Source organism: Scleropages formosus, chromosome 3 (assembly GCF_900964775.1).
Source record: "Scleropages formosus chromosome 3, fSclFor1.1, whole genome shotgun sequence".
Taxonomy (NCBI): Eukaryota; Metazoa; Chordata; class Actinopteri; order Osteoglossiformes; family Osteoglossidae; genus Scleropages; species Scleropages formosus.
Genome location: NC_041808.1, coordinates 32,087,483 through 32,099,522, shown reverse-complemented (window position 1 = coordinate 32,099,522; position 12,040 = coordinate 32,087,483). Strand labels below are relative to the sequence as shown.

At 41.0% G+C, this 12,040-nt stretch overlaps 1 protein-coding gene across 2 annotated transcripts; it reads right to left on the bottom strand.

Annotated features, from left to right (window-relative positions):
* Nucleotides 1-1,935: 1,935 nt before the first annotated feature.
* On the bottom strand, nucleotides 1,936-10,691 carry LOC108928860 (cytochrome P450 2K1-like). Of its 2 annotated transcripts, none has more exons than XM_018743041.2 (9): nucleotides 10,388-10,691; nucleotides 7,359-7,521; nucleotides 6,966-7,115; nucleotides 4,995-5,155; nucleotides 3,965-4,144; nucleotides 3,565-3,706; nucleotides 3,148-3,332; nucleotides 2,800-2,941; nucleotides 1,936-2,527 (listed from the first exon to the last, which is right to left on the bottom strand). In XM_018743041.2, exons 1-9 carry the CDS (start codon nucleotides 10,580-10,582, stop codon nucleotides 2,340-2,342), a joined length of 1,506 nt encoding a protein of 501 aa, XP_018598557.1. In that variant the 5' UTR covers nucleotides 10,583-10,691; the 3' UTR covers nucleotides 1,936-2,339. The 2 variants fall into 2 exon arrangements, with proteins under 2 accessions (XP_018598557.1, XP_018598559.1); XM_018743043.2 differs by having other exon boundaries at nucleotides 5,046-5,155.
* Nucleotides 10,692-12,040: the final 1,349 nt, after the last annotated feature.

Genomic DNA, 12,040 nt, shown 5'->3' with positions numbered 1-12,040 from the left:
CCACTAACTATTCCTTCTCTCACCCCTCGTTCCTCTGGCAGAGGTGGAGGCACAGGCCTGCTCATCTCTCCCCGGTGGGAATACTCTATTCTTCCTCTTCACTTGCATGATCTGTCCTCATATGAACGGCATGCTGTCTCTATCACTGCCCCAGTCACTCTTGTTGTAGTTGTTCTTTGTTGCTCTCCTGGCCCTCTCCGCTACATCTTGGATGACTTTGACATCTTGTTGAGCTCTCTGCCAGGGGACAACACTCCATTGATTCTCCTGGGTGATTTCAACCTGCATGTCGATGAAATTCATGCAAGCGGCCTTCTGCTGCTCCTACAGTCCTTTGATCTCTCCCTGTCCCAATCCCCTGCTACTCACACAGTGGGCAACTGTCTTGACCTTGTATTTTCCCGCAACTGTGGCTGTCCTGCCCTCTCCGTCACTCCGCTGCATGTCTCTGACCACTTCTTCAATTCATTTCAACCCTGCCTCACCACTAACTCCTTGCCTCTTTCTGCTCCCCTTGTCACCTTTCGCCGCAACGTAAAATCTCTCTCACCTTCCAGCTTTGCCTCTGCTACTCTGGCCGCTCTCCCTTCTGCTCCGCAATTCTCAGATCTATCTACAGATGATGCCACTAACACTTTCCTCTCTGCCCTATCCTCCTCCCTTGATTCTCTCTGTCCTCTGTCTTCTAGACCAGCACGCCCCATTGCTACCCCATGGCTGTCTGATACGTTATGTGCTAACAGGACCAAACTGCGGGCTGCAGAACGAAGATGGTGTAAATCCAAAACTCCATCGAACCTGGTTACCTACCAATCACTCTTAGCTGCTTTTCAATCTGCTGTCTCTTCAGCTAAAACCTCCTTCTTCCACAACAAAATTCAGTCTGCATCTAAAAAACTACACAGACTCTTAACAACCTTCTCATCCCTTTTGTGCCCTCCACCACCCCCTCCTCCCTCTTCTCTCATTGCTGATGACTTTGCTTTGTTTTTCTGAGACAAAGTCAAAGCAATCACTGACAAGTTCTCAGCATAAACCTGCCCAGTTCACTCTAGACCCACTTGGGATAAGCAGCTTCAGCCAATGTGTGTGTGTGTTATTCATTTATTGTCATTTCATTATTATTTATTACTACTTGCCTAGTGCAGGGTTGAGGTGTTCCAGAGCCTACCTTGCAAGCACAGGGTGTGAGACATGACACAAAGTACACTGGATTGAGAAATGTTGAAACTTTTGCTCGTGGATCCTTATTATGTATACATTTACAATTATTCATTTAGCAGATGCTTTTCTTCAAAGCAACATAAATTTCCCAGAAAAATAGAAAAAATGGATTACATCAAGAGAAGAAAAGCTTTAGATGCAGACACATACAGCCAATTTGTCACATACCACCATAGAAACCAATATACATTACATGAGTAGTGCGATATAGTGCCATTTAGTAATTTTTTTAATGTTAATTTTAATATTTGTTCTTAGGATGCAAGTACAGAGTGTGTTTGGTGGGGCAGAGTTGGAGTGCATCAGGGAGCTGAAGCTGTATGGGAGGACAATTACCAAGTCTTTCAGTATGGTTGTAATGTTTCGTTAAAAGTTCTTGTGGATCCTCTGGTACAATATTACTCCATCTTCTTTAACTCATTAGGGTTTTCAGCACCTCTGAGGAGAGCTCTCGGATTTAGGGACACTAGTTGACGTACATTTACATTTATTCATTTTGCAGATGCTTTTGTCCAAAGCGATGTACATCTCACAGAAAAGCAACTCACAACGTGAAGCTACTTACAATTACTTATCCCATTTATACAGCTGTGTAATTTTACAGGAGCAATTCAGTGTACGTACCTTGCTCAAGGGTACTACAGCTGGAGGTGGGAATCAAACCTGTGACCTCTGGCTCGAAAAGAAGTTGCACTAACCACTGTGCTACTAGCTGTCCTCAGTAAATGTACTGTTGCACATACATTACATTATATAGTACGTATTGTAAAATACGTACTATATATTGTAATTCCTTTTACATGTAGACTGTGATTTAAGGGCAAATATTGCTACAGTCAGATTTACAGCTAGGGTTTACAGTTAAGATTTACAGTTGCGTCAGCTGGTGGAACTGTCAATATTATATTCCTAAACCAATACAAAAGTTTCTGTTTAGTTTTGCTTTATCAAAGATTAATGTCACAACTGGAGCTCTGCTTGTCCAGTCAGCTCTGAGGACCAAAACAATTTGTTTGGTAACACACTCTGTTGCTTATAAAATCTTTAACCTCTGCAGCATAAGATTAATGTTGGATACATTAAATTCCTCCATTCGCACATATGACTCCGGACCATCAGGCCCGGCTGACAGCACAGAGTTTGTGTTTGGGAGGGTTGAGGATAAACCTAACAGAGGGAGTGAGGTCCAGCTCAGACTCAGACACTCCAGGAGGTGGAGTAAAACAAAACTTCTGCAGTAGTGAGGTCAAGAAGAGGAAAAGCTCCATTCTGGCCAGACTCTCTCCAAGACATACTCTACGCCCTGAAGAAAAGGATGACATTAAAAACACATTCATACAATGTACTACATAATGCAGAAACGCAGAAAACGTCTGTGCACATATGAAAGCATCTGCTAAATAAAATAAATAAAACAAAGCACATCTGACAAATACTAACCCTTTGTGAGACCTATGACCTTTTTGTTCAATGCATTAATGTAAAAACCTGTCATTATTCACTGAGTTTTTACACTACACTAATAACTTCAAGGAGTGTTTAAGGAATAGCAATCAATTTAGCTGTGTACTGTACCTGCAGAGAAGGGCAAGAAGGCATCCCTCTTCATGAATTGTCCCTGCTCATCTAGGAAATGTCCAGGGTTGAATGTGTGAGGAGTCTCCCATTCATTCTCATCAAACAGTACAGACGTCAGCAGAGGATACACAGCGGTTCCCTTAAGATGGAATGCACAGACAAAATATTAAGCAAGACTGTCAATACTCAAAAAATAAATCGTAAAAAATACTATCAATAGTGATAAAGTAGATTTGCCATCAAAATGTAGCTAAACTACGCTTGCACCAAAAGCTGATGAAAAATGTTAAACAATCTTCATCAGCTTTAAAGGAAAAGACTTCTCGTGAAGGGTTAAGAGTTCACCTTCTTGATGTGGTAACCTTGGAACTCCACATCGCAGGAGGTGCTGTGCGGGACATTCATTGGGACAACATTGGCCACTCTCTGGATCTCATGGATCACGGCATCTGTGTACGGCAGGTTCTTCTTGTCCTCAGCCCTTGGTTGCCGACCTCCAATGACCCTGGACAGCTCCTCCTGAACACGGTCTAATAGCATATGGAGGGAATTTCCAGCATTTTTATTTTCTACACTGATGCGCCCTACCTGGTTGTGTAACTGTCAATTATTCAATACATGAGTTTTTGTGCTTGTCTGTATGTGTGACACTTTTTCCCTTTGGAGTCAGAAGCATGTTGAGCATCAAGCAGTTTATTATGCATTCTTTTTGCACTAGGAAATGTGTTTTTCAGGCCTGTGGATATATCTTCATATGCTTACCCTGTATGTGAGGGTACTTGGCCATAAGCAACAGTCCCCAACGGAGTGTGGTGGCAGTGGTTTCAGTTCCAGCACTAAATAGGTTAACAATACTGAACAGTAAGTTCTGCTCAGTGAAATATAAGTCCTGCTCTCCATATTTCTGACACAGAAAACGGGGAAAAAAAATCATAATTAATTTGGAATTGTTTTTTTTAAATTTATTTATTTATTGTCCTGTGTATCTACTGTTCTGTTCTACATATTTATTGTCCTGTACTTGTCTCACACTGCTGTGTATTTGCATGTGTTGCACCACGTTCCCAGAGAAGCGACATTTTCTTCCACTGTTTACAAGCTATATAGAGGAATGACAATAAAAAAACCACTTGACCTTGAACTTGATGAGATGTTTCTGTACCTTAATTTCCTGCTGTCGGATAAGGAAGGAATCCACATAGCACCTGCTGTCCTTAGTATTCAAAGAGTCCTGAACTTTCTTCACCAGCTTTTGTATCACTTCTAGGCTAGTCGTAATATTCTTCATTAGGTCTTTCCAGTCCTTAATGAAAGGGCCCAGCCATGGAAACATGTTGTACACCTGAAAGTAGACACAATAGTAACAATATGTGTTTGCAAGTTCTGCTGATCTAGTTCCTGGATGTTGCACTGAACACCAGCCCAAATATTTTGCTACATCAAATCACTTGTAGTGTATGATTTTATAGTTTATCGTGGATATTTTGCAAAAAATACTACCACACACCATGTACACATGTAACCTAAAGGGCTGTTCTGATTATAAACACTGAAGACAAACAAATAGTCTGTCTTATTAACTACCAAGAGCATTTTAACTTTCTTTTAATCCTTATTAACTCAGTGGTGAAAATAATCAGTCATGTCAGTCACATCATAAAGTTGACAGTTCCTTCAATTCATTAACTGTACTAGAAAACAAGCATGAGGAATTCAGCCTCTTTTTTACAATATTTCAAAAATTAAAAGGATCCACTTGCCGGTAGCCCCTAAAAATGCACATGTACTAACAGTAGTAATAAACTGGGTTCTGAAAATTAATTGGCTTTGAGTGAACCTTGTTTTGTGTATTACATTTATGCCATCAGGTACATTAAAACAGCTGACTGACTTCACAATTTATAAATGTATACAATCTAATATAAAAACATAAACTAGGATAAACTGTATTACTTTTGAGGACTGAAATTTTGAGATACTGCCAATGCAAAATGCAAATACTGTAGAAATCTTTTCTTCTGCCTTGCCAGATATCAGATGGATTCTAAGTACAAAAGGATCACTGTATTTTTTTTATTCCAGTTTCCTGTTCATCAAACATTCTCCGTTGCTTGATTTAATAGGGTCTTTAAGGGCTTTGCATGACTGCAGTATCACTGAATAATATAAAAATGAAAATTCATCAGCAGTACCATAACAGAAACTGTTCCAAGAAGTCGGACTCTATTGGTTACACCCTTTACCATCTCTTGGGACAGGGAGTCCGAGTAGTCAAATCTCCTGCCGTACACAATGGAGGATACGATGTTCGAAACTGCGTGACTCACTGCATCATTGTTGTCAAAAGGTTGCCCTGTGAGCAGCAGAAGTCAAGTGTTTTTGGTTAAAAAAAAAAGTGTTCTCAACCGCCATTTTCACCTGGCCTGATAAATGAAATCCAAATATCCATCTTCAGGATACTGTATAGTTACACTGGTTCCTCGGCTTACAATTTCAGGTAGGGCTTGAAATGTGTTCATAACTGAATTTGTTTGTAAAGGAAAAGTCATCTTTACCACTAATTCACAATCAATAAATGTCTAAAAGCACAAACATCTCGTTTCACTTATTTTTTTAGGTTCTGTAAAAACCACTGATGAAGGTATAATAAATAAAAAAATTCTATATAAGACTTAGTTCATTGTTTTTTATTACCTTCACCCAACATTAAAATTAAAGCTATTTACTGAAAAAAATCCATCATTTCCAAATCTCCCAAATCAATCACAGCAGTTGAATGACACATCCCATAAGCATTAGGAGTGTTCCTCACTTTCTGGCCACTTTTAACGTTCTTCATTTTTTAAACAGACATCTTTTATTTTATTTAATGTTTATGCTCTGTAAAATTCCCACATGAAGGTGCAATATATAAAAAGACTTAGAAATTTATGTAAAAGTTTGCATTGACTTCAAACTACAGTGCATAAACACACACACACTTTCTGAACTGCTTGTCCCATATGGGGTCGCAGGGAACCGGAGCCAACCCGGCAACACAGGGCGTGAGGGACACACCCAGGACGGGACGCCAGTCCGTCGCAAGGCACCCCAAGCGGGACTCAAACCCTAGACCCACTGGAGAGCAGGACCCAGTTCAACCCACTGCGCCACCGTGCCCCCCGAGGTGCATAAACACACACACACACATTTTCTGAACCGCTTGTCCCAGATGGGGTCGCGGGGAACCGGAGCCTACCCGGCAACTCAGGGCGTAAGGCCGGAGGGGGAGGGGACACACCCAGGACGGGACGCCAGTCCGCCGCAAGGTACTCCAAGCGGGACTCAAACCCTAGACCCACTGGAGAGCAGGACCCAGTTCAACCCACTGCGCCACCGTGCCCCCCCGAGGTGCATAAACATTAAAACTAATTAAAAAATAACAAAAATGAAAAATGCAGTGTCTCCGCAATCTCCTATTTAATGTCAGTTACTGACCAATAAGAAACATGTGCAGCTCTCCTCTTTTTATTGGTTGCAAACAATCGCAATCATCAGACATCAGTGTGGAAACAAGTTGAATGAGGGCAGTGTTATAATAATTACTGTTACACTGCACTTTACTGTCAACTGACACCAAGACGGAGAAAGGAAGGTCACTTTCACTCTGCAAAAGAAATTTTAGAAAGCACATAAGTGAAGGAAATACCATTAAAATTAAATTATTTTCGACATGTTTGCACCTTTGCAATATTGAAACTCAATTCATAGCATGAGGAGCCAGTGTAATTCAAATTTTATGGAACTGTAACTTTTTTAAATGTCAGATTCATTCACTCACTCACTGTTACTATCCACTTTCCTCTACAAGGACATTGGTCTAAAGCCTGTCCTGGATGCACTAGGCTAGGCAAAACACACTCTGCATATGGCAGACAGAGCACACGGGATGCCAGTCCATCACAGATACAGACAGTCACATGCATCCAGATGCTACAGTTCATTTAGAACCTGCAATCCACCTGAAAAACCTGCCCTTGTAATAAGAGGTTGACTTGTCCAATATTGGCCAAGTGCATCTCTGACAGATGGTCTCTGTGGTCATACCACTGTCACAGAATGTATACACCGCCACTTGAAAATGTCAAGTATTCATTAAAGTTGCAATGTCACGTTTATCTGACCATTGTACTTCCCGAACTCCTCCGTTAAGTACTGGATCTCCTCAATGATTTTCTCCTCAATTATTCGCTTGCCCATTCCAAAGTCACGAAGGTTGGTTAGAGCAAATCGTCTCATCTCTCTCCACGAGTCTCCATTGGCAAACACTATGCCTGTTTCAAAAAGAGAGTACATCTCTTTGGTTTAGTAATGTTCACAGATGAAATTCTACTTATTCTAAATGTATTTGTTTCAATAAATATTTGTTGGAATAACTCATTAGTTTGTTTACCTTAACTACTTGATCGTGTTGCTGGTATGAAATTGAAAGTAGTTTTTATCTTGAAACATATTTTGGTTGTTAGTCATACATTGCCATTTGTGGGGTAATAAGATGGAAGAAGTATGTTTCATACCGTGGTTGTGGGTCATCTTATAGAATGCAGGAGTTATGTCTCGATCCCCAAACTCATCTGCATAATTGACCAGGGCCTCTTTCACAGTCTTGAAACCAGCAAGGACCACCACTTTCTTTGGGCCAAAGTGAACTGTAAACACTGACCCATATTTTTTGGACAGCTGTGGAAAATCCAACAAAAAGTCCCATATTAGCAATGTTGTCATGCCGGAAGAAGGGAGTCCATGAAGTTGTAGAGTTGGACCCAGTCTCAGGTGCTTTTATTACAAACGAACCCAAAGGGGCAGGCAAAAACCGTGCTTGAGGACAGGCGTGGGTCAGGCGATGTGCAGACGTGGTTTCACAGGATGAGACGAGGAATGTGGTCGAGAATACACAGTGAGGGTTGGATGCCAGGAAACAAGGAACAGGAGAGAGTCAAGAAAACAAAGCACACGGGAGTTGCAGCTGCTCAAAATGAGGTTCCGCAAGCAGGTGTGGAGTCCCTGTCCCTTTATACCGTGCCTCCTTGATGAGAGGAAGGTGCTGGTGTCGTGCGTGACATCATGGGTGTGACAAATGTTGTTGTAATGTCTCCATTTAGCCATTATGTTTCATTCGCAAGTCTTATTCTCTATCCATCCATTCATCCATAAATTTAGTCTTCTACTGCAGTCCAATTCCAGCACAGTAAGATAAGCTTTCTTGTTTGCCCTCGATCACAATGGAATATCCAGTGTACGTTATAAGGAGATGGCCAAACCAACTTTTCTGGCTCATTTCCATATGGAGGAGCAGTGACTCTATTCTAAGGTTCTCCCTGATCAATAAGTTAGTTCTTCAGCCTGTTCCTGCCACCCTGCAGAGGAACATTTTGCCACCACTTGTAGACACGGTGTTGCCTTTTTGTTCACCACACAAAAGTCATGACAATAGGTTAGGCAACTGCAGGACCAAGGCAATCTCACATTTCTTGGTTGCCACTTATGAAAACAACCAAGGTACTGAAAAATGGTACAGACACCCCATGACATACGCAAATAGACTGTTCTTCAACTGCTTACGTAAGTCAAAAGTTCCGTATGTCAGATTCCCCCTCCTCCCCTACCATTCAACATCATTGCATGTTGTATTGTACGTGCTGCATCCTTCATTATCATATTTATACTCGATAAGGCTAAATCTAGTTCCTGTGCTATAGACGATCATACTTCCTCATTTTTAATTTCATCTCCAAATCGATTGCTGTACGCTTGCAAGATGGTTCTCGTTTTCCTTTTGTACATTTATCACCAGGCATTGCGACTAGTGAAACGGGTCAAAAAATATGTGAAAAAAAAGCACTACACTAACAAGTGGAGATGTTTTCAAGGCTCAAAACCCACGAGAACAGCTCCCTTCCTTGTCTGGCTATGCTAACTTGTGCTTAACGTATTTCAGATGTTTTGCGTAAAATAAAAAAATGCCACCTGTAAATAATGTGTATGCCGGGAATTTTTTTACATAAATCCAGATTTACATAAGTCAAATTTACTTAAGTAGAGGGGTGTCTGTACTTAAACCCATCCACATGGGGTGGTTGATGTTCACCACCTTGAGAAAACAGTCTACCTTATCACTAGTGAGAATAAACTATCTTCATGTTAGAAATGAGCATCCTTTAGGTTAGAAGTCAGTATCATCATCCTCAAGGATCCAGACAACACAGCTCACAGAAGGTTAATATTTACATTTATTCATTTAGCAGATGCTTTTCTCCAAAGCGACGTACATCTCAGAGAAATAGAATTTGTGCATTACATTAGGAGAAAGAGACATAGCTGCAGACATGTGATTCTTAAGTAAACCTCATTTGTTAATTTCCACTTGATGCACTGATGTTCATTGCTCGAGTAGGTGCATGAAATGCAGGATAGGTGAATCCTGATAACCTTCCTACAAGTTTTTTTTTTTTTTAATAAGGTACACAAACATTCACATACAATGCAGGAGTAGCGGTTATGTAAAGGCTTATCTGGGAATGATCATGAAGTGATCGGTGCATGAAATGCAGTTTAATAAACTTGATTAATAACTATATTCTATAACTATAAATGTAGTTATAGAATGTATTTATATTAATAAACTGCAGCTTATAAACATAACTATAAATATAGTTTTTCAGCATCCTCTGTGAGGATGGAAGCAGTACGAGTCCGTCTCGTCAAAGTATTCCCCCCATTTTTCACTCTTTTTTTTTTGTCGATCACAGTTTATTTATCACTAATTTCCTTGGATACAGTTGTCAGCTAGATATAACATAATAATGACAGTGCACCACTTTGGAGGAAAAGCTTCTGCCAAACCAGTGAATGTAAATACAAATGTCTTTTGCTGTTTAGCAGTCAGGAGGCGTGCAAAATCCAAATTCAGTTCTTGTAAATGTGAAGAAATGCCTCATAATCCTTGACTTAGGATAGCTGTTAATATTACTGTAGTATTTTCAAATCCTGTTTGACTGTAACATCTGATGACCATTGCTCAATCTGTTGTGCAATAAGATCATCTGGTGCCTCTGCCGTCAGGCACCATGTTTTTCATTGACTCATTGTGTGTATCAGCAACTGCATTTTATTGACAAAAATGTTGTTTTACTTGTGATTCCCAAATATTCCAAAATATCCAAGAGTTCCTGACCTAGAGGCAGTAATTGTTAAAGTGTAAATTGACCAAAATCCAGTTAGAAAACATATACAGTACCATAGTCTGTATTCATTGAATTAATTCATGTATTCAAACTTTAAAAAACTTAAACTATCACAGAAACATATGCAACCATTACAGAAATTTTCAAAAACAGAGTCACACACATTTTCAGAACCGCTTGTCCCATACGGGGTCGCGGAGCCTACCCGGTAACACAGGGCATAAGGCCGGAGGGGGAAGGGGACACACCCAGGACGGGACGTCAGTCCGCCGCAAGGCACCCCAAGCGGGACTCGAACCCCAGATCCACCGAAAAGCAGGACTGCGGCCCAACCCACTGCGCCCCAATGAAATTAATTTTACCTCGCAGAGACTGGCATGGGGTCTCCTGAGATCCAGCTGTAGTAAGTTTCCAAGGACTGGCAAAGGTCTGGGTCCAGGGGGCTCCTTTCCATGCTTATGGCTTAAGGAGAAAAGGTAGAGGACCCTCAGAAGAATTAAGCAACCCAGTAGTATGATGCTGAGAGGAGCCTGAAAAAGTCCTTCAACCAGAGACATGGTTTCCACAGAGTATCCGCCTTCGCAGTAATGAAAGATCTTTTATTGGTTTAGAAAATCTCACACTTTGGGGGCCGATAAGTGGATACCAGTTTAAAGTACCTGCATGAGAGAGGTTCTGTATGGAATTAGGCGCTGTCTTTGCACTGAACTATAGCCATGTTGTGCAAACCTTAAGGACAATGACATTTCAAAGGTGCACAGTCCACTAGAATTTCCTATTGGCCCTGTTTTGACACAGTTTGAATATATTTGGCAGGAAAAGCCTGGAAGGTACACATCGACGTAAGGTTTGAGTCAATGTCCCAAATATATAAAAAGACAACTTTTATATTTTACAGCTATTTGGTATTTAGCTGAAGCCTCTTTCAAGGGAAGCTTTTTTTGTTTGCTTTTCTTTATTATTGTAAAAGCAGCGAGGGGGGTGCGGTGGCGCAGTGGGTTGGACCTGGTCCTGATCTTCAGTGGGTCCGGGGTTCGAGTCCTGCTTGGGGTACCTTACGACGGACTGGCGTCCCGTCCTGGGTGTGTCCCCTCCCCCTCCGGCCTTACTCCCTGTGTTACCGGGTAGGCTCCGGTTCCCCGCGACCCCGTATGGGACAAGCGGTTCCGAAAATGTGCACGTGTGTGTGTGTGTGTGTGTGTGTGTGTGTGTGTGTGTGTGTGTGTGTGTGTGTGTGTGTGTGTGTGTGTGTGTAAAAGCAGCAATAGTGGGTCACAGTGACTTACAGAGATGAATAAAGGCAACAACACGGAGTAAAACTGGGACTGCAGCTGCAAGCATAAATCAAAGAGCAGAAACTTCAAACTATGAACCCACTGGTACAGTGGGGCATTCTTACCAGATAAATATCTTAGAGTGACTTCTTCACTGGAAGAAGATACTGATTTTCTTAGTCTGCATAATACATTTTTTCTTTTCTGAAAATTAGTCGGTTGGTTACTGTACTTGAGTAACAAATGAGCAAAGAGCAGTTTAAGATATTAGAAGATGTATGTGCAGTGCACAATGCATGGCATCATTGTTCTCCTATTTAATTATTTCCAAAGTACAGCCTGTTTTCAAAAGTTATGTATGACTGGGAATGATTACTACTGGGTGAAGGGTTAGGAGCAGCAAGGTTGTTCAACTCTCTGTGTACCCTGTACCCTCAATTGACTGGTGACTCCCTACTCTTGTGAGACCCGTCTCTACTGTCACTGAGCTCGTCTAGCTGTTCTCACTGGTGCCATCTCGTTTCCAGTCTTATGAGTTATATTATGTTCTTCTCAAAATCTTCCACAAAAAGCATCTATCATGCCAAAATACAGTATATTCAATTTAAAACATTTAAAAGAAAATACAACAAAGAAGTTGGTATAATTTTCCCACTATTTTCCTTTCTCCATGTAATGTTTTTTAGACCATGTTTAAATATATTTTTTAAGCAACCAGTTTTCACAATATATGGTTCTTAG

Bases quoted from the DNA above. Each gene is read 5' to 3' on its own strand.
- LOC108928860 (XM_018743041.2), bottom strand. From the start codon at position 10,582: ATGTCTCTGGTTGAAGGACTTTTTCAGGCTCCTCTCAGCATCATACTA. The intron at 3,707-3,964 runs GTACAGAAACAT...TTTCTGTGTCAG, and splicing joins TCCGACAGCAGGAAATTAAG to AAATATGGAGAGCAGGACTT. The intron at 2,942-3,147 runs GTGAACTCTTAA...TTCCATCTTAAG, and splicing joins AAGGTTACCACATCAAGAAG to GGAACCGCTGTGTATCCTCT.